Source organism: Crinia signifera, chromosome 1 (assembly GCF_055691185.1).
Source record: "Crinia signifera chromosome 1, ASM5569118v1, whole genome shotgun sequence".
Taxonomy (NCBI): Eukaryota; Metazoa; Chordata; class Amphibia; order Anura; family Myobatrachidae; genus Crinia; species Crinia signifera.
In genome coordinates this window covers 162,454,985-162,480,155 of record NC_139217.1, presented here as the reverse complement: position 1 = coordinate 162,480,155, position 25,171 = coordinate 162,454,985, and the positions used below count along the sequence as shown (strand labels likewise).

The window sequence follows — 25,171 nt, the reverse complement described above, 5'->3', positions numbered from 1 at the left end:
AATTATCCAAAAATACGACTACACTACTAAATCTCTTATTCATGCACTCAATATATCCTGCATTGATTATTGCAACAGTCTCCTAACTGGTCCTCCCAAGAACAGACTGTCATCACTGCAATCTATTTTAACCTCTGCTGCTAGGCTGATCTTTCTAGCAAGACGCTCATCGTCTGCTGATCCGCTCTGCCAGTCCATCCATTGGTTGCCTGTATTTTACCATATTCAATATAAACTATTTCTACTCACATATAAAGCTATTATCCATACCGCACCAGCATATATCTCTTTACTTATCACAAAATATCTCGACCACTCCGCTCTGCACAAGATCTGCGCCTCTCTTCTGCACGGATCACTATCTCCCATTCACTATTACAGGACTTTCATAGGGCTGTTCCCACCCTTTGGAATGCCCTTTCATGCACAATAAGACTCTCTACTAGCCTCCAATCTTGCAAGCATTCCCAGAAAACTCACCTCTTCAGGTAAGCCTATCATATTTAAGTATTACACACATAACCCTCTGAGGCATTTATGTATTATATAGCTTTTCTTCGGGACTTGTAACTTGGTGGGACTGCTATGCTATTACTGGTGCCTCTCCTTGTGTTTCCCTCCTATGTCCCTATAGATTGTAAGCTTGCAGCAGGGCCCTCCTACCTTCAAGTCATGACTTCCTTCTGATGAAACCGCTGGGTGTCTATAGCGGAGAAACGCGTCAAGTTGGTGGGTTAAAAAAAAACCCTCTAACGTTCTGACCATCTGGACTGATCCCTACTCTCACCGTGCAGAGGAGAAAAATATCCTTCCTCCACCGGCTTTTACAACAACTCCACAGCAGCTGAAACCTCCAAGTAAACACAATAAGCTCCAGCGCGTCTGCACCTTCCACTGGGAGAGGACGGCTCGCCCCCTGCTGATTACAACATCAGAGGTCCGGCCAGACGCTATCAACAATGCTGCAACAGGAGCCCCATTCATTCATATTACTAAGGTATTGCTGCCTATACACAGCCGAGGAGTGTATATTACCCTATACCATATCAGCTGATAAAAACTGCTCTAAGTTGGGATACTATCTCTGCAACTGCACCTTTCCCTACCAACAAAACTTTAACATTGGGGATCTCTCCACCAACTTACAATTCTCCAACTGTTCAAAGTGTGATATCACCCTAATTGAGCACTAGACACTTTGGGCAGTATTCAATGAGAATTTTGACGATGTGCAGCGAATCCTGTTTAGGCACAACTGCGCCCCATTGTTTTTTTTATTTTACCTTCAAGTGTCTGTCTCTTGTTACCCAGTTTGTTTTATCACTGTCTCCAATTGTTAAGCGCAACGTAATCTGCTGCACTATACTGCAAAACTGTAAATAAATAAATAAATAAATAAATATGTGGTAACAGACATGGATGCACTATTGTTTATCCACATATTTAATTTTTGGCAGCCACCAGCTCTGGTTTTGCCTATTACAATGATCATAAATAATTTGATTTGATCCTGGACCACCAACCAGCAGCGCCCCTCCAGGTGCCCCACCAGAAATTGCCATGACACCCAATTTGGGAACCACTGATTTACAGGAAATGAATAACACAATGTTTACAGTTTCTTTTATGTAATTGAATAGTAAAATGGATTTGAAATATTTTCAGACATTGCTTAAGGAAATAGAGTAATCTCCTTTGTTTACGGAACCCTTAGACATTTCAGTACAATTTATGTATACTTCTCTACAGCATGTTTTCTATAAGCAGGTGTATAAATAAAATTGTGTTTCATTTACTATGCCGTGACTATATCAGTGCTGCTTCCCACCTGTAATAATAAAGTACTAAAAATAGGAAGGATGTTTTGCTCATATATTACCTTATTTAGCTGGTTTACAAGCATTTCCTTCATTGTTGAGTTATTTACACAAGGGTGGTTCCAATTATATTTCATGGAGCCAAAGGAACATATTAACTGTCTTCTGGAACTGTAAAACAGACTTCTCTAACTGAAATGATCAAACTTTGTCACTGGAGAATAATCTAAAATTACTTACAGTAAAGTGGTCCTGCAGCCTATGTCTTACATTAGGTCAAAAATGCTTTTTCAATAAAATCTGTTGTACTCGAGTTAATAACAAGGTTAAGACAGTATAAATAATAATACTTGTAGGTTCATAATGTGGTGCTCCTATTTAAAGACATGTTCTACTATATGAATAACCAAAAGGGAACATAATAAAATACACTTTAACAGTCCAACAGCTCTGTTTATTTATTACCAGTTATTGATACAGCACACACATATTTCACAGCGCTTTACAGAGAATATATTAACATTGACATCAGTCCATGCACCAGTGGAGCTTACAATCTATATTCCCTACCACATGTACACGCACACACAGACATTCTAGGGTTAATTTTTGTTGGGAGCCAATTACCCTACCAGTGTATTTTTGGATTGTGGGAGGAAACTTATACAAGCACTGGGAAAATATACAAACTCTGCACAATAAGGGCCATGGTGGGAATCAAACCTATGACCTAAGTGCTATGAGGCAACAATGCTAAGCATTACACCGTCCAAGCTTTTCAGGAATTTGTTGGATAAATGCAATTATTCTGTAAAGATTTTCAAGACAGTTGACAATACATAAAAAAGATATCCAACAAAGCATTGGTTGTTGTTTAGGTAAATATGAATCACTGAGTAGATATTGCAACACTAAACCTACTATACATAACCTGATCATAAGACATTATAATAGTGTAAATCAATTTGGTTTCTCTGCAACGTACTGTAGCTCATCTTACAGTGAAGTTGCAACTAGAGATCTTAGTGCCCCAGATCAGTGGTTGTCAACCTCTGTCCTCAAGGACCCCCAACAGTGCACGTTTTCCAGGTCACCTGGCAGGTGCACTATATATTCACTGACACATTTAAGAGATCACAGGTGGAGCTAATTATTTCACCGGTGATTCTGTGAGGAGACATGGAAAACATGCACTGTTGGGGGTCCTTGAGGACCAAGGTTGAGAACCACTGCCCTAGATGAGTGATGACACAGGTACCCCCTCCCCCCCTAGCACCTGTCTTTGTAAGAGCAACAGAAGGCTATTTGAAGGTCATAACTTAACCATGGATAGTGTATATGGAGTCTATTTAGGGCATGGTTAGTCTTTTACAAAGAGTAGCAACGCCCTCAATAGATATTCCGGATCCTGTTCATTATCTTCTTTGTGGCCTATTATATTATATACACTGGGCCAAAGGAACATGTCCTCTGGTCTCCTAATGACCCTGTCCAATGTCCTCTGGTCTTCTAATGCACCTGGATTCTATCACTGACCTTACTATTCCCAAAGTACTACCATCCTAGTGGTAGTGGACCACTACAACTGTGCCCATCATTCAAAGGCTGGTGGTGATGGTGGTGGTGGTGTGAAGGTGTGTGTGTGTGGGGGGGGGTTCAATTGTCCAGGTGACAAAAATGTCAGTTTTGACTGTGGCCCAGAAGTCCACATTTGGAAACTACTCCTGTAGGGGTTGCTACAATGAGAATCTGCTGCAGTTCTAATTGTAGATGACAGATAGCAGGGCGCCATCAACATTGACAACTGCAACATGTGAGGATCTGCTGCAGAATGTGAAATATCACTATTCAGAAATACATCAAAAAATTCTTGTATTCTTCACCTTTTTTGTCATATTCTATTTTGGAGTTTGTATACAGAATTAACTATACATTCTTTGTTAGAACAGATTTATCTACAATGTCCCAGGTGCACAGAAATGGATATGTGCTGGTCAAAAGCTACCCAAACACATCTGCACCATGTTAATCCCGAGGTCATGTTTTATTAAAGTAAACATGTCAAATATATGAACACATGGAGGCATCAAAACCCTCTTGATGGAATATGCTTTATAAGAAAATTGTTACAGGCCTCCAGAAGCACATGTGTAATAGGTAAGAGCATGGAATTGCTAAACATTGACATTCCACTGTTTGGATCTTCTGGTCACTATTGTCATGCTAACTGCTATTTTTAATAACCTTCATATGTACACTTGTCTTGTTTTGTCTTAGGCTAAATATATCTAGCAGTAAACATGTAATGATGACATTATATGATGAACGATTATATTTGGGAAACACATTTAAGCAAAAACAGCTGAGACTGGATGTATGTCAAGTAGGTACGGTACCACTTGTTAAGCACCTACTAATACAACTTTATGGTCACATGCTCTTCAGAACTACCCATTTTGTATCACAAACGTTTGTAAATGTAGACTGCATGGCATCCGTTATTTGCAAAAACAAATTCTCTTTCTAATGGACAAAACCATGTGCACTGCAGTTGGGGCAGATGTAACATGTGCAGAGAAATTTACATTTGGGTGAGTTAGTTTGTTTCTGTGCAGGGTAAATACTGCCTGCTTTATTTCTACGCTGCAAAATAGATATCAGTTTGAACACACCCCACCTAAATCTAACGCTTTCTGCACATGTTACATCTGCCCCACCTGCAGTGCACATGGTTTTGTCCATTAAACAAAGAATTTGCTTTTACAAGTGAACCAGAATCAGGGCCAATGTCTGCAATAAAGCCTCAAATTATTAAATTATTTCTCAGGTCGTAAAACCTACTCTGCATTTCATGCATATCACCTGAGTTTTAAACTATGAAAAGTCATCTCCATTCTGCACACTACAAATGGCAACCAATATGTATCTCTTATGCATACTAAATTACGTTAGAGCTTAAAGATGTGATGTAACAGTAGAACCATTAAGATAATTATCCAATGCTTGACAACCTGCGGGGTTTCAGGAGTGTGCGCCAGCGTTTATTGGGCATCCCCCCAAAAATGCAGGTGTTTCTTGGCCGTTGGGAGGGAGGGCCGCTGACGTCATCAGCTGCCTCCTTCTCAGCTGCCTCCTTTGCTGAGTGAGTCCTGACTCATGGTAGCAGAGATCCAGCCACTCATGCTTGATTGTTGCACCAAATTCGCTGCCTTGGTGCGGAATCACCATGCTGCAATATCGCCACTCAATTTATTTCTGTGAGCTGCATCGGTAAATTAGGCGCGCACACATGGCAACAGGAATGGGCCAATTGACACGGAAGTTGCACATAAACATTGGCTCGGCAATGATGAGTGAGACTACATCTGTACATTAGAGAGTATACAGTACAAAGAAGGGCAACTAAAATAGTACATGGCCTACATCACAGAACTTACCCGGAAAAACAAAAAACTCAGTATGTATAGTTTGAGCAGAGGAGGGAAAGGAGAGGGGGGGGGGGGGCGGCACACATGATATATACTTAAAAAAATATCATACCATATATACTCTAGTATAAGCCTACTTTTTCAGAACATTTTTTATGCTGAAAAAGCCCCCCTCGGCTTATACTCGAGTGAGGGTCCCACTTGAGTCAATAAGTTTTCCCAGTTTTTTTTTTGTAAAATTAGGTGCCTCGGCTTATATTCGGGTCGACTTATACCCCTTTCACATCACACTTTTAAAACGGTAAATTGCCGTTTTTTTCTCATTTTAAAACGTTTAAGCCTGCACTGTGAATGCACCACAGCCGATTTACCGTTTAAAGTTAACTGGTATTTCGAACCGTGTAAAAAGCAGAGTCCTACACGGTTCCTTGCCGTTTTTTGAGCAATGTGAATGTGTACAATGTGTCTGAAACGGTATTTCAGGCAAACAACACAAGCTACAGAGCAGTGATAGGCTGTCCCCTGCGTTGTGTCACTCCCCAGAACCAGGAAGTAAACTGTGGGGAGATTATTTGGAAGCGTGCAGACCTGCTTTTTCTAGTGCTCTCATCACAGAAGTGATTACACTTGTGTTTTTTGAAACCATGTCCAATTGGAGCGATGCTGAGGTGAGGGAGCTGCTGAGAATCAGAGGTGAGGAGGAGATAGCACGTCAAATTACGGGAACAGTGAAGGACACTCAAATTTATAAGAACATTGCAGACATGTTGGCTGCTGCAGGATATGTCAGAACAACATCCCAAATAATTAATAAGGTCAAGGCCCTTAAACGCAAATTCCACAAGGTTATGGACCACAACCGTAACCACAGTGGTGCAGGTCGCATGTCTTGGCGTTACATGGAGCAATGCATGGCAGCCTTTGGACATTCCGCACTTGCCACCCCGGTGGCATTGTGTTCAAATATGGCAGCGGTAGAACACAGCCAAGCAGCGTGCGCACAATGCACACAGTCTGATTCTACACTGACAGCGTCAGAATTATCTCAGCCGTGTACATCTCAAACACCCATACCCGCACCTGTCCTGCCAATACAGTCACCGCCGGCATCAACCTCACTGTATGATGACCATGTCCCGCCTCCACCATCTATTGTTCCTGAGACTTCCGAAATTGTGGAAGAATCGCAGCCTGTGGTTGTGCCCGTGGAGCCTACTCCGCTACGCGGTAATTGTAAGTACAACTGTTCATTACTGCTTGGTTCAACAAAGATGATTGTCAGTCATTCGGTCGACATCATCGGGTCGGCATAGTGGAAGTTTGACAGTGATGTAGTTCACCAAGTGTTGATGCTCACATGGGTAGAAGTCGACACATGCATTAAGTCGGTGGACATGGGTTATGCCCAAAGTGAATGGGTCATCATGTATTTTTACATATTAAAATCCTCCATTGTACATGTGTCGACCAAGGCCCTTGGGGATGGGTATTGTTTGTTTGTTAGACCGTCATTAGTCTGCCATACCAGAAGGTCAACAGGTGTATAGGTTGACACGTACCATGTCGGCACATATCCAACCCAAAACAAACAAAAAAAAATTCAGGCTGGGTTTTGTTGTACATGCTTTTATTTTGTTTAAGACCAAATAGGCATTGTGTAGGGTGGGTTTGTGTATTGTGTAGATGCAGATGTAGATGTAGGGATGCATAATATAGCAGTTGTAGGGCCACAGTTTGGACAGGGCTGCCCTAGCATTAATATTGTACCTTTTATTCAGATCTGATTGCAGTACAAATTTGTTATGTGAACTGTGTCATCATTTTGTGCCCGCAGTATACAATGTGCCCCCACGAAGAATCCGGCCAAATCGTACAGAACAAGCGGCCAGGGTTATGACCACAGTCCTGGCAGAACGACTTGACGCAATGGATGCTGCCATGGCAGCACGTGAGGATGCGCGCCTTGATAGATATATGGCGGCTCAGCAGGAGTTAAACCAAGCCTTCCTGGCCCAATTACATGAAGATACAGAGAACACCGAAAGGCAAACTCAACAATTCCACCTACATTTGTTAAGACAGATGCAGGAATTCTCAGACAACCAACAGCGAGAAATGCAGGCATTCGCAGTCTCCGAAAGGAGAGAATTGCAAACATTTATAGTGACACTTTTTGAGCGTTTTATGCCTCTACCAGAACGCACACACACAATGGCCCCTCCACAATACTCCCATTATGGCCAACCGTCATTGCATGAATATAGTCAGCCTCCTACCTTCCAAAGTCATTTTTCCCCATATAGTCATGCTCCACCACCCTACCCTCCACATCACCAACCCCAACCTGAATCTGTACAGCATACACATTCCCACCCTACCCAAACCCACCCCATCCCCCCCCCGGAAACTATGCATCCTCCACGGGATGATGACACAACGCCACCGCAGGATTCCATTTTGACCCGTTTAGGTTAGTTTATTGATGTTTTTTTGTGTGCATATTTCTACAGTTTCAGAAGCTAATGTTAAATTTTAAATATGAACCCAGTTGTTAGTCGGATGTTATTTAACTAAAAATGACATAATTCTACAGTTTTACTATATAAAAAATTGAATTCACTACTAAAAAATTTGTGTCTCCACATCATTGCGAAAAGTGAATGCACGTAAACATTTGAAAACTTATTTTATTGAAATACAAAATAGAGAAAACACGAATGGAAAACAAATATCAATGCAGCAAAGCGGGCATATTTGCAACTATGGCTGCCCTCATGTGCTCTGCTGTGGCAGAACGTTCACCGTTGTAAGAATCACAGTCAGTTACGGGATACGACGACGTGTCCACATTGGCCCACTCAGGAAGGAATTCCTCCCTCTTGAACTCACACAAATTGTGTAGGATACAGCAGGCTGCAACGATTTTTGGGATATTTTCAAGGGTCACATCATTACGCTTCATGAGACAGCGCCATCGTCCTTTCAGCCGTCCAAACGCATTCTCAACTACCATCCGCGCTGAGCTCAGGGTGTGAGAATACTCAATTTGGGTCTGGGTCAATGTACCATGTTGGGTGTAGCCCTTCATGAGCCATCGTCTTAAGGGGTAGGCTGCATCTCCAATTATATGCACTGGAATTTCGATCCCATCCACAAATTTTGACTTTTAAAGGATACAAAAAAATGGACATTAACATAGATGATTTGGAAAATGCACAGCATCACACTCTTCCGTAAGGGACAGTGGCATGGTATGTATATACACTGTCCGTTACGGAAGAGTACATATTACACACTCACACACACGTCCTAACTGTAACTTTCCAAGGCAACTTATGAGATGATTGAGTGTACATGAAAAGCCTACATTTCAACAGTTGGCAAAGGTCAACATATGTAAACCCTATGAAGTAACCCTTCTGATGGTGACTAGTACTGCAATAACACACTTCACAAGTGTGCAATATTGTGCATAGCAACATCTTCGAAAAACACCTGCAGTTCCTGTTGCCTGGCGGGAGACTTGGTGTGTGCTGTTGAGTTTCTAGCACAGGTCACTGTTGCATTTCATTGCACATATACAGACAACACTGTGCTAGATCCAATACAGCAGACAGCGAGCCTTAAAATAGGGAAGTGCTCGGACACGTTTTTACAAAGATGGCTGATGTGATAAGGAACATTAATGATTGCCATCACCTGTCTTGAAACACATTTCTATTCAATTCACAGGTCGGCATAAATGTATGTCAACCTAATTACTGGCAACCAAGTAGCTGTTGACTTAATGAGCCCCGCCCCTTCATGCACTACATTATTGTCATTAGCTGTGTGTAAAACTTCTAACAAAGAAGAACAAACACACAGGTGAGGACAATAAAATACTGCGGTGCAGTTTTAAGCTGAAACTATATATATATATATATATATATATATATATATATATATATATATATATACCGGGCCAGCCTTTGCCTTTCTTCTTTGAATTGTACAAGTTTACTTACCTTTCTAGGAAAAAGCCATCCACCTTGCTTCTCCTCTGCAACACGATATAGGTCCGAGTTGGATAGAACACGTGCATCATGTGATCGTCCGGGCCACCCAATGAATACATCAGTGAAGCTATAAAGAAACAACGATTTATTGTAAATTTAAACATGTTTGGAATGCTTGGCAACTTACACTCTCCTTCCAGATGAATATTCTCAGTTTCTGCACTTCCCTGGTAATGTATAATTGGCATCACCTGTGTTGAAACATTATGAAATACCTAGCTCCACACAGGTGAGGGCAATCAAGCATTACCAGGGAAGTCCACCAACAGAGCTAATTCATCTGGAAGGAGAGGCTCCATAGGCAAGTCAGACAGTCAGCAGAGGCAAAAAACATTTCACCCCTTCACCAACCACAGAAACACCCAAAAACATGCTTACCAATACTTATGATCAACCACTGCTTGTAATATTATGGAATGCCAGCCCTTGCGATTATGGTAATCCGCCGCACTGTCATGAGGCGCAATTATCGGTATGTGGGTCCCATCTATAGCTCCAGCACATTGGGGATATCCACGAGAGACAAAGCCATTAATGGTCTCATCCAAGCGTTCACCTTGAGGTAGGTGAATAAACCTAGCATACAGGATGTCGAGCAAAGCACGGGTCACTTCATGGACAATACTGCACACTGTAGAGAGGCCTACTCCAAATAAACACGATATTGACCGATATTCGCCAGGAGTGGCGTACCACCACAATGCTATTGCAAGCCTCCTGCTTGGCTCTATCGGTCGCCGAAAATTGGTTGCAGATCGACTTAGGGATGGTGTCAGCAGGTCCAGAAGATATATGAATGTATCACGAGACATTCTGAAGTGCGCCTTCCACTGGACATCTTCAAAGTTCATGACACTTCGCATAAAAACTTCACCGCTTGGACGTTGATGCGTCCATAAACTTCTCTCAGTCGACACACTGACCCGTATGATGGTCTGCATCATCGCAGCTAAATAAGACCGCCTCCTGCGGTGGTGTTCTCGCTGCGATAGGTTTGTATCGTGCAAAAAATTCTGCAAGTTCCTCCGACTCTCTGTAAAGTAATGCAGTCTCCTCCTCCTCCTCAATCTGCGGTTAAGCAAGCAGCACAATGTCAGGAGCTGCAACAGCCTCTCACAGGCTGAATCAAGCAGCAGTACAGCAGATGTTACCACAAATACAGCAGAGACATGTGCTCTGTCCGCCATGATTGCTGCACTGATCAGAGCAGCCCCCACCCCCTCCTTTTTATGCTGGCAAAACGTCATAGGTGTGGGCCAGTATGGACTGAAGAAAAGCGCCATTTTAAAATGACAGGCAATGTTGACACTCTGGCTTGAAACGTGTTCGGGATGAAACGGTTTGACTGCTATGTGAATGAGACTTAACCGGTATTTAAAACGGTAATCTGCGGCAATGTTAAGGCTCTGACCCGTTTTAATTACCGTTTTAAAATACCGGTTTTTAAAACGTGTCGGCGATGTGAAAGGGGTATTATACTCGAGTATATACGGTAGGTTTTAACACAGGCCAGGAGGGAAACAACAAAGGAAGAGAAGTATAAGAACTTGAGGACATGTGCTGAAACTGGAGGGAGGTAGGTTCAGGAGAAATTTAAGTCAAAATTACTTCAAAAGCAAGCTAGTGGATAAGAGGAATAACCTCCCAGCAGAGGCGGTAGAGGCTAATACAGTAGAGCAATGTAAGCATGCTTGGAAATCCTTACAATGAACTAAAGATAAAATATAGTTGATGTTACCTAAAGGATACAAAAAGGGGGACAGCCGAGATGGGCTAATTTGTTCTTAGCCTTAAACTTAAATGTTTCTACACTCAGTGCCAGATTAAGCCTTCGGGGGCCCGGGGCACTTTAGACAGGGGGCCCCCTTGCACTTGTCATTACTGGCTGCAAACTGCATGGGGGAATATTACACTGTCAAAACACAGAGTAAAGGCAGTATAAACTTGGTCAATGGGTAACTTCAGGGGATATATATATATATATATATATATATATATATACACACACACACATACATACATACATACATACATACCACATGAAAAGCCTGTGTTTGTCCCTCTGCACCTTACTCTGTAGGATACCTCACAGTCCCAGTGCTGCCTCTGATTAAAAACCCTCCCATGACTAGGCTGCTGCTGCTGTTATCAATGGGCCTGAGAAGCATGTAATGAGCTCCACCAATCAGAGCTCAGCACAAACGTCTCAGCCTCTGCCCTCTGGTGCAAAGTGTCATGGGACTTAGTCAACTCCCATTAATGCACTGCACACTTGGCTCCCAATGCTCAGCACCATTAATCATTGTCACATTGGCAGATAGGTGAAGCTGCAGCACCACCCCACTCCCATGCACAAAACCTTTAGCTAAAAAAATATAAAAAAAAATTAAAAATACATGCCAACCACAGGGGGCCCCTAGCTAGAGGGGGGCCCAGGGGCACTGACCCCTTGTGCCCCCATTATAATCCGGCCCTGTCTACACTTAGTATGCGCATTGAGAATTGGGTAAAGTTTGAGACATTTGTTTACAAGCAATGTTATTAGTAAATTAGATTGAATTCCTCAATAAAGTATTTTAAAAAAGCTGTTTAAAGCACTGAACTTAACTGTACTGCAGTCACTGGGACTGATTTAAACATGACTGCTTTTCTCCATTCATGGCAGGCTAACTACTCCTTATGCTAATGCAGCAATCTACCAGTACTGTATATTATAAAGATCTGTGAGTCTTCAAATGAAAGCCTATCATCAGTGGCATAAGTTCGCTCCAGTTGCACGGAGGCAAGATATAAATTGGTGCCCCCCACCCAAACACACACCCACCCCACCCTATATAACCTTATATATAATATATATTTCTGTTCAGAAATATATATAGATAGATAGATAGATAGATAGATAGATAGATAGATAGATAGATAGATAGATAGAACACATATATTTCAGAACTCAGGCTTTTAGATAATTGATTTAAACTTCCAGGGTGAGGAGAGGTGCCCCCTTGGGAGCAGGAGCCCGGCGAAAGATGACTCCATTGCCTACCAGATTTCTGCCTCTGCCTATCATACTCAATGGATTTTCATCTACAGCTGCAAATGTCATCATTAGTATTTATGGATATATTAAATTTGAGTCGGAAACAGACGATTGTCGAAAAATGTCAGTTTCTGACTTTTTTTAGTTGAATCCATTCAAAAAAAATAATTCTGACAGGTCTGAATGCTCAATCCATGTGCTTTTGTCAGAAACTGGACCAAATTCAACAGGTTTTGGTCCGTTTCTGACAATCTCAATTCGACATTAAAAAAGTCAGATTAAGGAGATGAGGCAGGGTGGCGGCGCCGGGTAAGCAGCAGCAGCAGCTCACTTTGCACCATCCTCTCGTCCATCGCCCTCCCACCTTCCGTCTACCGTCCTCCCGCCTCCGTCCTCCCGTCCCTCACCCAAGTCCTGGTTCCAGGCGGTTGAGCAGCAGCAGTAGTGTTCTGACCCTTTTTTAACCATTATGTTACCCTTAAACCCTATTTGATCCTTATTTCTGTGTAATGATATCCTTATGTCTATTTCCATGCATGTTTAAATTGTTCCACTGTCTTAGCCTCTACCACCTCAGATGAAAGGCTATTCCACTTGTTCACTACCCTTTTTTGTGAAGTAATTTTTCCTTAGATTTCCCCTGAACCTCCCTCCCTCCCTCTAGTGTCAGTGCATGTCTTCGTGTTCTAATACTTCTCTTCATTTGAAGAATGTTGCCCTCCTGGAACTTGTTAAAACCCTTGATAGACTTGAAAGTTTCTATCATGCCCCCCTCCCCCCCCCCCTTTTCCCTTCTCTGCTCCAAACTTTACATATTAAAAATTTGTAGTCTTTCTTGGTAAGCTTTGTGATGTAGGCCATGCATCATTTAAGTTGCCCTTCTAATGTATTTATATCTTTCTGGAAATATGGCATCCAGAACTGTACACAGTATACCGAAGGTCATACCAATGACCATTACAGTGGCGTAACTACTGTGAGGCAGACCCTGCGGCGCCAGCGCACTGCATTAGGCTGGCTGAGATGACAGCCAGTGACAGTGAGAACAGTAGGATGCCCGGCCGCAGCAATGGTGCACGGCATGAAGTTGTGCTGCCGCTGGCCTGGGCATTTCCTGTCTGTCACTAAGACAAATTGGGACAGTCCCACTGTGTTGCTGTACACAGAGCCTATTCGCAGCCTTGCAAATCAACCAGAATAACCCCCTAGTTCATAGTATGCTACATTTTAGAGCCACAGTTCACATATGCCACCTGTTAAGTACTTCCAGTTCACACTGTGTAACATTACAGTGCCCAAGGTTCATATTAAATCTCATTACAGTGCAACTGGTTCATAATATGCCACAATACAGTGCACCCAGTTCACACAATACCACACTAGTTCCTCTCAATTCATGTTGTGCCACTATACAGTGCCCCCAGTTTGTATTATGCCACCATATAGTTTCTCCCAATTTATATTGTGCCACATTAAAGTGCCTTCGATCATATTTCATAACAATATGGGGTATTGCACTTCTTATTATGTAACATTGTACTACTCTCGATTCATATTATGTCACATAGTAGTGCCTCCAGCTCATATTACAGTATGTCACACTATAGTGCCTCCAGCTCATATTACAGTATGTCACACAATAGTGCCTCCAGGTCATATTACAGTATGTCACACTATAGTGCCTCCAGGTCATATTACAGTATGTCACACTATAGTGTCTCCAGCTCATCTTACAGTATGTCACACTATAGTGCCTCCAGCTCATATTACAGTATGTCACACAATAGTGCCTCCAGCTCATATTACAGTATGTCACACTATAGTGCCTCCAGGTCATATTACAGTATGTCACACTATAGTGCCTCCAGCTCATATTACAGTATGTCACACTATAGTGCCTCCAGCTCATATTACAGTATGTCACACTATAGTGCCTCCAGCTCATATTACAGTATGTCACACTATAGTGCCTCCAGCTCATATTACAGTATGTCACACTATAGTGCCTCCAGCTCATATTACAGTATGTCACACTATAGTGCCTCCAGCTCATATTACAGTATGTCACACTATAGTGCCTCCAGCTCATATTACAGTATGTCACACTATAGTGCCTCCAGCTCATATTACAGTATGTCACACTATAGTACCTCCAGCTCATATTACAGTATGTCACACTATAGTGCCTCCAGCTCATATTACAGTATGTCACACTATAGTGCCTCCAGCTCATATTACAGTTTGTCACACTATAGTACCTCCAGCTCATATTACAGTATGTCACACTATAGTGCCTCCAGCTCATATTACAGTATGTCACACTATAGTGCCTCCAGCTCATATTACAGTATGTCACACTATAGTGCCTCCAGCTCATATTACAGTATGTCACACTATAGTGCCTCCAGCTCATATTACAGTATGTCACACTATAGTGCCTCCAGCTCATATTACAGTATGCCACACTATAGTGCCTCCATCCCATATTACAGTATGTCACACTATAGTGCCTCCAACTCATATTACAGTATGTCACACTATAGTGCCTCCAGCTCATATTACAGTATGTCACACTATAGTGCCTCCAGCTCATATTACAGTATGTCACACTATAGTGCCTCCAGCTCATATTACAGTATGTCACACTATAGTGCCTCCAGCTCATATTACAGTATGTCACACTATAGTGCCTCCAGCTCATATTACAGTATGTCACACTATAGTGCCTCCAGCTCATATTACAGTATGTCACACTATAGTGCCTCCAGCTCATATTACAGTATGTCACACTATAGTGCCTCCAGCTCATATTACAGTATGTCACACTATAGTGCCTCCAGCTCATATTACAGTATGTCACTATAGTGCCTCCAGCTCATATTACAGTATGTCACACTATAGTGCCTCCAGCTCATATTACAGAATGCCACACTATAGTGCCTCCAGCCCATATTACAGTATGTCACACTATAGTGCCTCCAGGTCATATTACAGTATGTCACACTATAGTGCCTCCAGGTCATATTACAGTATGTCACACTATAGTGCCTCCAGCTCATATTACAGTAAGTCACACTATAGTGCCTCCAGCTCATATTACAGTATGTCACACTATAGTGTCTCCAGCTCATATTACAGTATGTCACACTATAGTGTCTCCAGCTCATATTACAGTATGTCACACTATAGTGCCTCCAGCTCATATTACAGTATGTCACACTATAGTGCCTCCAGCTCATATTACAGTATGTCACACTATAGTGCCTCCAGCTCATATTACAGTATGTCACACTATAGTGCCTCCAGCTCATATTACAGTATGTCACACTATAGTGCCTTCAGCCCATATTACAGTATGTCACACTATAGTGCCTCCAGCTCATATTACAGTATGTCACACTATAGTGACTCCAGCTCATATTACAGTATGTCACACTATAGTGACTCCAGCTCATATTACAGTATGTCACACTATAGTGCCTCCAGCTCATATTACAGTATGCCACACTATAGTGCCTCCAGCCCATATTACAGTATGTCACACTATAGTGCCTCCAGGTCATATTATTGTATGTCACAATATAGTGCCTCCAGGTCATATTACAGTATGTCACACTATAGTGCCTCCAGATCATATTACAGTAAGTCACACTATAGTGCCTCCAGCTCATATTACAGTATGTCACACTATAGTGTCTCCAGCTCATATTACAGTATGTCACACTATAGTGTCTCCAGCTCATATTACAGTATGTCACACTATAGTGCCTCCAGCTCATATTACAGTATGTCACACTATAGTGCCTCCAGCTCATATTACAGTATGTCACACTATAGTGCCTCCAGCTCATATTACAGTATGTCACACTATAGTGCCTCCAGCTCATATTACAGTATGTCACACTATAGTGCCTTCAGCCCATATTACAGTATGTCACACTATAGTGCCTCCAGCTCATATTACAGTATGTCACACTATAGTGACTCCAGCTCATATTACAGTATGTCACACTATAGTGACTCCAGCTCATATTACAGTATGTCACACTATAGTGCCTCCAGCTCATATTACAGTATGTCACACTATAGTGCCTCCAGCTCATATTACAGTATGTCACACTATAGTGCCTCCAGCTCATATTACAGTATGTCACACTATAGTGCCTTCAGCCCATATTACAGTATGTCACACTATAGTGCCTCCAGGTCATAATACAGTATGTCACACTATAGTGCCTCCAGCTCATATTACAGTATGTCACACTATAGTGCCTCCAGCTCATATTACAGTATGTCACACTATAGTGCCTCCAGCTCATATTACAGTATGTCACACTATAGTGCCTCCAGGTCATACTGTGCCACATTACAAAGTATTTGGTCATATTACTTAACATGACACTGCCCTCAAGGTTATATAGTGCCACACTTCACACACACACACACACACACACACACTTTTATCAGTATAACATCCACTACAACAAACGCCACTCAACATGTCACCCTATTAATCAGTATTATTCTACATAAAGAGGATCATAAGAGGAGGAGAGAAAGATACTGTTATCTTTATGAGCATTGATGAGACCACCCTTTTCAGGCTGCACAATGGGCCAGCACCAATGTTCCCTCTAATTTTACGAAGGCTGTGTGCGGCAAAAGATTTTGGCTGTGCAACTTTTGAAGGAAATTTAAATTTTTGTGCGTCACTTATATATAACTGGAATATGACGTTCAGCATTTGTGTTAACTTTACTTCAAATTGATATTAAACATTTAAACTTTCAAAACACAGCACATAATGTAGTTAATGGGTGAAACACACATTAATTGAGTCCACAACTGTAAAAAGGGACCACTGCTGATTTGTGCGCTCTGTTGTAATGTCTGTGCGCATGCTCGTCGAGTTGTGTGCGCGCGCACATGCGCACAGCTTAGAGGGAACACTGGCCAGCACCAATTGATTAGAAGGCAATTCTGGAGAATTTGGTAATTAACTGCATGACCTGTGCCACCAGAGCCTGGCTCTGATTTAACAGGTCCAGTGGGGCTGGTCTCTAGGGCAGCAGTGGTACTGAAGTGTCTCTCAGGCTAACCAGCAGTCTCTCTACCTGCTGGCATTTGTTTCTTGCTGTCACTGTGACTACACCCCAGGTGGCTCTGACAGATGGCTGCAGCTCCCATAGGGATGCACATGCTGCTCTGTTTCAGATTTACTACAAACGTGACACAACATTTGGCACCAGATTTAAACTCTCTCCTTATAAAAGGAAGTCTAGGGGTCATGTTTAATGCCAGAGTATTAGGCTCCATATCTGTACTAGAGTCAGGGCTTAAAGTGGTCATGCAGAGGTGGGGGAACTTTATTCTCTATGCCACCTAATTACCCCCTCTCCCCTACCCCCAATAGGCAGAGACAGGGCCAGTGGTAGGGTTTTTGGAATCCCCCTGCAAGCTAGAATGCTATTCTGTGAGAATTACTGTGCAGGGCCAATGTGGAGGTAAAAATGTTCCACCTCACCATTAGAGGTGGTGGAACTCAGTTCCACCCCGTTCCCCCTCACTTTAACCCCTGACTAGAGTGTCTATTTCTTTGTGACTCACGGTGTTCTGTTTTACTCTGTTTAATGACTCTCTTTATTTGCTCCCTTGTTAGTCTTTCCTGTACTCTCCTGGTCTTGAATCTAGCCTCCATGAGACTGTCTGCTCCTCTGGTTCTGGTCTTAATGTTTCTCCAGTTCTGACTTTGGTTATTTATCTGACCCATTCCTGACTGTAGCTTAGTACCAAATTGCCTATCTGGTTCTGTTGACTACACTCCAGTACACCTCATTGTGACTTTTCTCTTTGTATGCCTAAGTGTCCCCCTGAGTTCAACACCCCCGTACAATAGCAACTCTGTCAGAGGGTCGCGACCAAACCTACTTAAGATGAAAACCACTTTGTGTCTCTGTTCAGGAGATTAGCAAATCCTACTAAGTGCAGTCAGCCATAGAGTACATACCATTTATCCCAGAATTAGATAAGGACCCTTTGCGACTCATGGTTAATGGCACACCCTGCACCCACTATAGCTATGCTACAACTCATTAAGTAATTTTCAAATCTCCCAGGAAAGTGCAAAGTATGTCAGTCTCACACAGCTCTCAGCATGTCATACAAAGTCAGGAGGCGGAGAATTTTAATTTACACGAAGAGTCATTCCAAAACCTTTCTGTTCGTATGACTGAAGAGCCATGACAATGCGCAAAATTATAAATCAGCCTGAAGAAATAAATCAATGGAAATATATTAAATAACAACATACTTCTTATTGAGGTATCCGGTCAGAACAGTAACCAAGTCGACAATCATATTGTCCACAACACACTGTTGACATCAGAATGGTTGAAACTGTACACATTCACCAGTTTGAAAAATCTGAAACTGTGGACAGGTGAAATGTTGGCATTCAGTGTGAAATGTTGACATTCAGAAGATGCTGACAGGCATATTCGTCACCAAGAAGGTTATTCTTTTGCTGTGGGAGGAGCTTAGACTGCAGAGAGGATGTTTAGGGTTAGGCACTACAGGGAAGGTTAGCTACAGGGGAAACTACTTAAAGGAACGCCACTTCTCAGATGCCAAATCCTACTGTAACCACTGGGAACTGAAAAAAGACACTGGGTCCACTGCAGCCGCAAGTATAAGGTAAGACACCACTAGGCCACCAGGGAATATTTGTCCACAGTTTATTATGTTGACATATGGAAACATGATGAATGTCAAAATAGTTACTGCCATCATGTTAAGCATGCCAACATGTTGAATGTCTTTAGTTCGACCATGTAAGAATACTTAATTTCGACACTTCATGAACGTTAACATGATAAATGTCAGCCATTCATACCCAACCTGCTGCTACAGTGATGTATGTTAAAAAAAATGGTACTTATATGTTACTTGGGCGCCCAATTAGCATACGGACGGTAACGTAGGAAAATGAATTTTTTTTTTACACCACAATATCGCATCGCATAGCATCGCACCTCCCGCAAAATTTCCCACAAAAAGATTTTAACGGGAGTGCGATGCCATTACATGAGGCATACAATAATATGATTGTATGTCCTAAAAATAACTTTTACGAACCACCCCCCCCCCCCACCACTATCCACGCCACCCCGAAGCGTGGCGTAGGTTTAACGGGGGTGCGTTAAACCTATTTTTGGGACATATTATTGTATACCTAATGTTATGGCATCGCACACCCTATAAAATCGCATGTGATTAAAATCGCATGTGATTAAAATCGCATGCGATTTTGCGGCAGATGCGATGCCCCGAGGCACCTCTTTTTTTCTCTCTTTTTATAAAGGTTAGTATAGTACAGAATTTTTTCATGGGAGATTATAACCACTTACTTAGATGAAGTAAGTGCTTTAACTCAAATCAGAAATGTTCCAAAACCCCGCCTCGTTCATCTGGTCACTACTGTGCAGAGCGTTTTGGGGAATTACATTTTTTTTTGTAAACTGGAATTAACACTGACTGATCTAATACAATGCTCGATCTACTGATTTTCTAATCCAGAGCAGGGGTCTGCAGGACAATGTACTAGTCTTCTAAAGTGGCCGTCAGACTTTTAATAATAGCTTAAATTTACTAGCTGACAGACCGAGACCACAATAGTTTTATAAACAATACTGTTTGTTCCAGTTGCACTTTGAAAACATATAATATTTATAAGGTGGATATGTGTCATTCACACTAGCTTGTAGATTACTTTATATATTATATAAAATCCTAGATAGCAAAGTGCAATTAAGACATGTGTATTTAGTCATGAACAATATTCTTTTTTAGTACTACATATTGTAACCAACACTATTTGGCATTCATGGTTTATCTATTCCAGCCTGTTACTTGGTTTCCTGAAGCCTAAAGGCACAGTAAAACGCATCTGACAAAGAACAAATGAGTCTCCCGGAAAGGAAGGGAACACGCTGCCACAGAAGTCTAAATAATAACTATGTTGTGTCTGTCAAGATTAGTACTCGTGTTTCAATGATCAAACACAAGAGAGGAAACTACTAGAGAAATCCTGATTTTACTGTCACTAACAGAGCACTTGGGACATTCTGGGTAGTGATTATTCTTGATCTGTTCCAGTGCTTCCCTTGGTTCTACATACATTTTTAGAAAATATGTACTGTCCCTGTGCTTTCATCATGGTCTGCTGGTTGTGCTCACATATTTTTAATGTTTATCCTCTTTTCATAAATTAGTAGCTTAAAGTCATGTGGTCGCAGAGCAGATATCTTCCAGCTCTCTAACCCGAACTGATCTGCACAGCACATGTGTCTTGGTATAATATCAGACCATAACTAGTGTCCTTACTTGATGCTGAGGGGAAATAGATGCCAATAAAAAAATAATAAAACTGTTTCTAATCATACAGAGTTTCAGACAATGTGGTCCAACTCAGTGAGACTTACTTTTGCTGAGTTCTCTGGGAGAGTCTGGAAGCCTCTGCAGCAGCCTTTCTTGCCTCAAACTCTTCCCTTTTCAGAACCTCTCCACTTCCTCTGTAGCCCATCTCCACCAGCTGGCGGGCCAACTCTTCATCCTAGATATGCAATGGAAGATAAATATTAGAAAAGTACTTATTACACATATGCAGCCATTGGGACATAAACAGGAACGATCCAGACTGCTGAGGATCAGTCAAGTAGTAACATTGACTTCTGCAAGGTGGCACCAAATTTTAGAACTTTTTGATTAATAGTATGATTTTGGGACATTTAATAATTTGATAGGTGGTTTGTTTTAAGTAACTGCTTGTTTTAAGTACTGTTTGTGATATCTATAATTGTTCTCTAATGCAGAGTTAATTTCTATTGGACACATTGTAAGTAAGCCAGTGACTTGCTTACTTCCTTTCCTGAGCCCTTTGCCACTTTCTCCTCATTTGACCCCACAAGTGAGGATGAAGTATCCACACTCTTCTCATCTTCCTTCTCCACTAACTATCCTCTTGATCCTATACCCTTACAAGTCAGTAAAGCTCTGTCTCCTGTGCTTATCCCAAGCTTAACTAAAATCTGTAATCTATCCTTCCTTCTCTGTTCAAGCATGCACTTATTACTCCCATTCTAAAAAACCACAATTCTGATCCAAACTGTCTCTATAACTACCGTCCTATCTCTCAGCTCCCATGCCTCTCCAAGCTACTTAAGAGACTTGCCTACACTCGCCTCACACACTTTCATAACTCCTACAACTTATTGGACCCACTTCAGTCAGGCTTTCGCTCTCAACACTCCACAGAGACAGCACTGACTAAATTAGTCAATGATCTGGCCACTTCTAAATCTAAAGGCCATTTCTCACTTCTTATTCCTCTAGATCTCTCAGCTGCCTTTGATACTGTCGACCATGCTCTTCTCATACAAACACTACAATCCCTAGGTCTTCAGAACACAGTCCTTTCTTGGTTTTCGTCCTACTTATCTAATCGCTCTTTCAGTGTTCGCTTCTCTGATTCTACCTCCTCCTCACTACATCTGTCCGTTGGAGTACCACAAGGCTCAGTCTTAGGTCCTCTTCTTTTCTCAATCTATACCTCCTCACTTGGGAAACTAATCAACTCTTTTGGATTTCAGTAACATCTGTACGCTGATGATACTCAAATCTATCTTTCCTCCCTGGAATTGTCACCATCAGTATTGCTCCATGTCTGTGAATGTCTTTCTGCCATTACAACTTGGATGTCATCTCGCCACCTCAAACTCCACATTTCCAAAACAGAATTAGGTACTTATGTAGTATCTGGGCGTCCGATTTTTTGATTGTATGCCTTAAGTTAAGGCATACAATCAGATGCGATGCGATGCGATATCGCATCGCATGCGACCATCGGATGCGATGCGATGCGATGACCCGATTTTTCCATAGGAATCAATGTTAAAATGGACTGAGTCCATTTTAACATGGAATTCAATGGGAAAAAGGGGTCCTTTTCATACCCCTACTATCCAAGTGGGCATGGAGTTGGATATAAACCTGTGGCGAGCGTAGCGAGCCACCGAGCCCGAAGCGCGGCGAGCGAAGCGAGCCCCGCGAGGGGACGGTATTCTGTGTCCCCTCGCGGGGCTCGCTACGCTCGCCACGCTTCGGGCTCGGTGGCTCGCTACGCTCGCCACAGGTTTATATCCAACTCCATGCCCACTTGGATAGTAGGGGTATGAAAAGGACCCCTTTTTCCCATTGAATTCCATGTTAAAATGGACTCAGTCCATTTTAACATTGATTCCTATGGAAAAATCGGGTCATCGCATCGCATCCGATGGTCGCATGCGATGCGATGTGCCTGATCCGACCCGATTTCTAAATCGGACGCCCAGATACTACATAAGTACCCAGAATTAATTATATTCCCACCAGTCAAGAGTAGTTACCAACCTGATATCTCTATCACTGTTGAGAACACAACAATTAATCCTACTCCACAAGCTCGCTGCCTAGGAGTCATCCTCGATTCTAAACTGTCCTTCATTCCTCACATTAAATCTGTCTCTAAATCATGTTACATGCATTTAAAAAACATATCCAAAATTGGTCCGTACCTTACAAAAGACACTGCAAAAACTCTAATCCATGCACTCATTATATCACACATTGACTATTGCAATAGCCTCCTTACCAGTCTTCCTAAGAAAAGACTCTCACCACTACAATCCATTTTGAATGCAGCTGTGAGGCTGATCTTCCTGGCTAGATGCTCATCGTCTGCTGATCCGCTCTGTCAGTCCCTCCATTGGATGCCTGTATATTACCGCATTCAATATAAAATACTTCTACATACATACAAAGCCATTACTCTGACTACACCGACTTATATCTCTTCGCTTATCTCAAAATATATCCCCACCCGACCTCTCCGCTCTGCACAAGATCTGCGTCTCTCATCCACACTCATTACTTGCTCCCGCTTATACTTGCAGGATTTTTGTCGGGCAGCATACACCCTATGGAATGCCCTCCCATGCACATTAAGACTCTCCTCTAGCCTCCAAACTTTTAAGCTTTCCCTGAAAACTCACAATATTCAGGAACCCCAGCACAACCACCGGTTGCATTTATATCTATTTGCCATGCTATGGAATTCTATCCTCATGTATCCCTCCTATTATCCCTATAGATTGTAAGCTTGCGAGCAGGGCCCTTTTATTTCCTTGTCAGTTTGTATCTACCCTGTTTGTTTAATCACTGTTGTTTCCAATTGCAAAGTGCAACTGAATATACTGCACTATATGAGAACCTGTAAATAAATAAATTGATTGCCAAACAATAGCTTCAATTAGAGTAGCTATTTTTAAAGAGGGAGACTGCCAGTTCACTTACAGTTTCCCCTATCACCAGCATTACTTAGCAGTTTGTCTACTTTTACTTTTTTACTGGGTAACTCACAATGACAATACTTACCCAAAATCTCCTCAAAGGATAGCATTTTTACATACCTCCCAAAAAAGGGGCGTTTTCGGCCACTGCGCCGCTGAATAGACACTGTGGGGGAAATTTACTAAAGGAAATTTGTAAAAAATAGGTGTATTTGTATCCAGAAATACACTTATTTTTGACATTTACTATCCCGAAAATACGGCAATTCGTAGTCGTATTGATGTGCTATCAATACGAATACGAGTTGCCGTATTTTCGGGATAGTAAATGTCAAAAATAAGTAAATTTCTGAATACAAATACACCTATTTTTTAAAAATTTACTTTAGTAAATTTCCCCCTGTATCTGCATCTATTCTGTCAGATTGGGGGGGACTCCCAACTCCCCCCCCCCCCCCCCCCCCGCAGCGGGACACTGTCGACGGGACGTGGCAAAGTCCCCAAAAACCGTGATGCTCCCGCGATTAGCAGGACAGTTGGGAGGTATGTGTTTAGATGTATTTTTACTACAGATATAAGTATACCTATAGCATTCCCTGCATGTTTAAATATGGCAAATACAAATTGTGGTAGAAATAGCATGCTTCCACATAAAGGTAATGTGGAAGATCCAGTCCAGGATTTTAGAAAAGCAGCAGCAGGGCTAAAAAAGATTCAGCCTGGGTTTTCCTAAGATGTACTGTATATTGTATTATGAATCACTGTCTGCTGATTAACAAAGCAAGGGGTCATGGCTCCCAATGCCTAAAAGCAGCTAAGTGATAGGTCGGGAATGTAGGTATTGCATTTGGTATTCTTTGGATGGTATCCTTACTGTGAAACCTGTGGAAAACCTAAGAATTGCCAAGCTGTTAACCTGGTATGCTGTCTGCCTGCTAAAAGTAAAGTAAAGCGCTGCGGAATCTGTGTGCGCTATATAAGAAACTGCTAATAAATAAATAAATAAGAACCAGACTTCGTTTCAGTCGAGTCTATGTGATTCCTTGTCACAAAATAATAAAACAAGTAGTGGTCTGAAAATCTAATGAAATGGAATGCTAATGAGTTTACTAACTCTAGAAACAATATTTTCTAGTACAAGCTATGCATTTAACAAAAAAAAAAAAAAAACACTTGTAAACAGTATTCCAGTCAAAAGTGGAAGAGCAATTTCTGGATGGTGGCTTGTTATGAATTGGTCCTACAGGGATGTTTGGCTTGACTGTAGGAGGAAAAGAGGAGCCTCAGAAAAAACAAACTTCATGTAGCTATTTTTCCTAGGGCTTCTTTTTATCTTTCTTTAAAAAAAAAAAAAAAACACAGTTAGCTTTAAGATTGTAATCCATGATATACAGTATTCTAGAGCAGGCATGTCCAAACGGTGGCCCTCCAGCTGTTCTGAAACTAC

General features: G+C 41.9%; 1 protein-coding gene across 2 annotated transcripts in view; it reads right to left on the bottom strand.

Moving 5' to 3' along the window:
- The window catches only part of CFAP299 (cilia and flagella associated protein 299), a 426,508-nt gene that overhangs the window by 373,950 nt on the left and 27,387 nt on the right, over window positions 1-25,171 (bottom strand). For both annotated transcript variants that reach the window (XM_083157702.1, XM_083157711.1), the window contains exon 2: window positions 20,821-20,951. In XM_083157702.1, coding sequence (XP_083013828.1) covers window positions 20,821-20,951 — 131 coding nt within the window. The remainder of the gene's footprint in view (window positions 1-20,820; window positions 20,952-25,171) is intronic.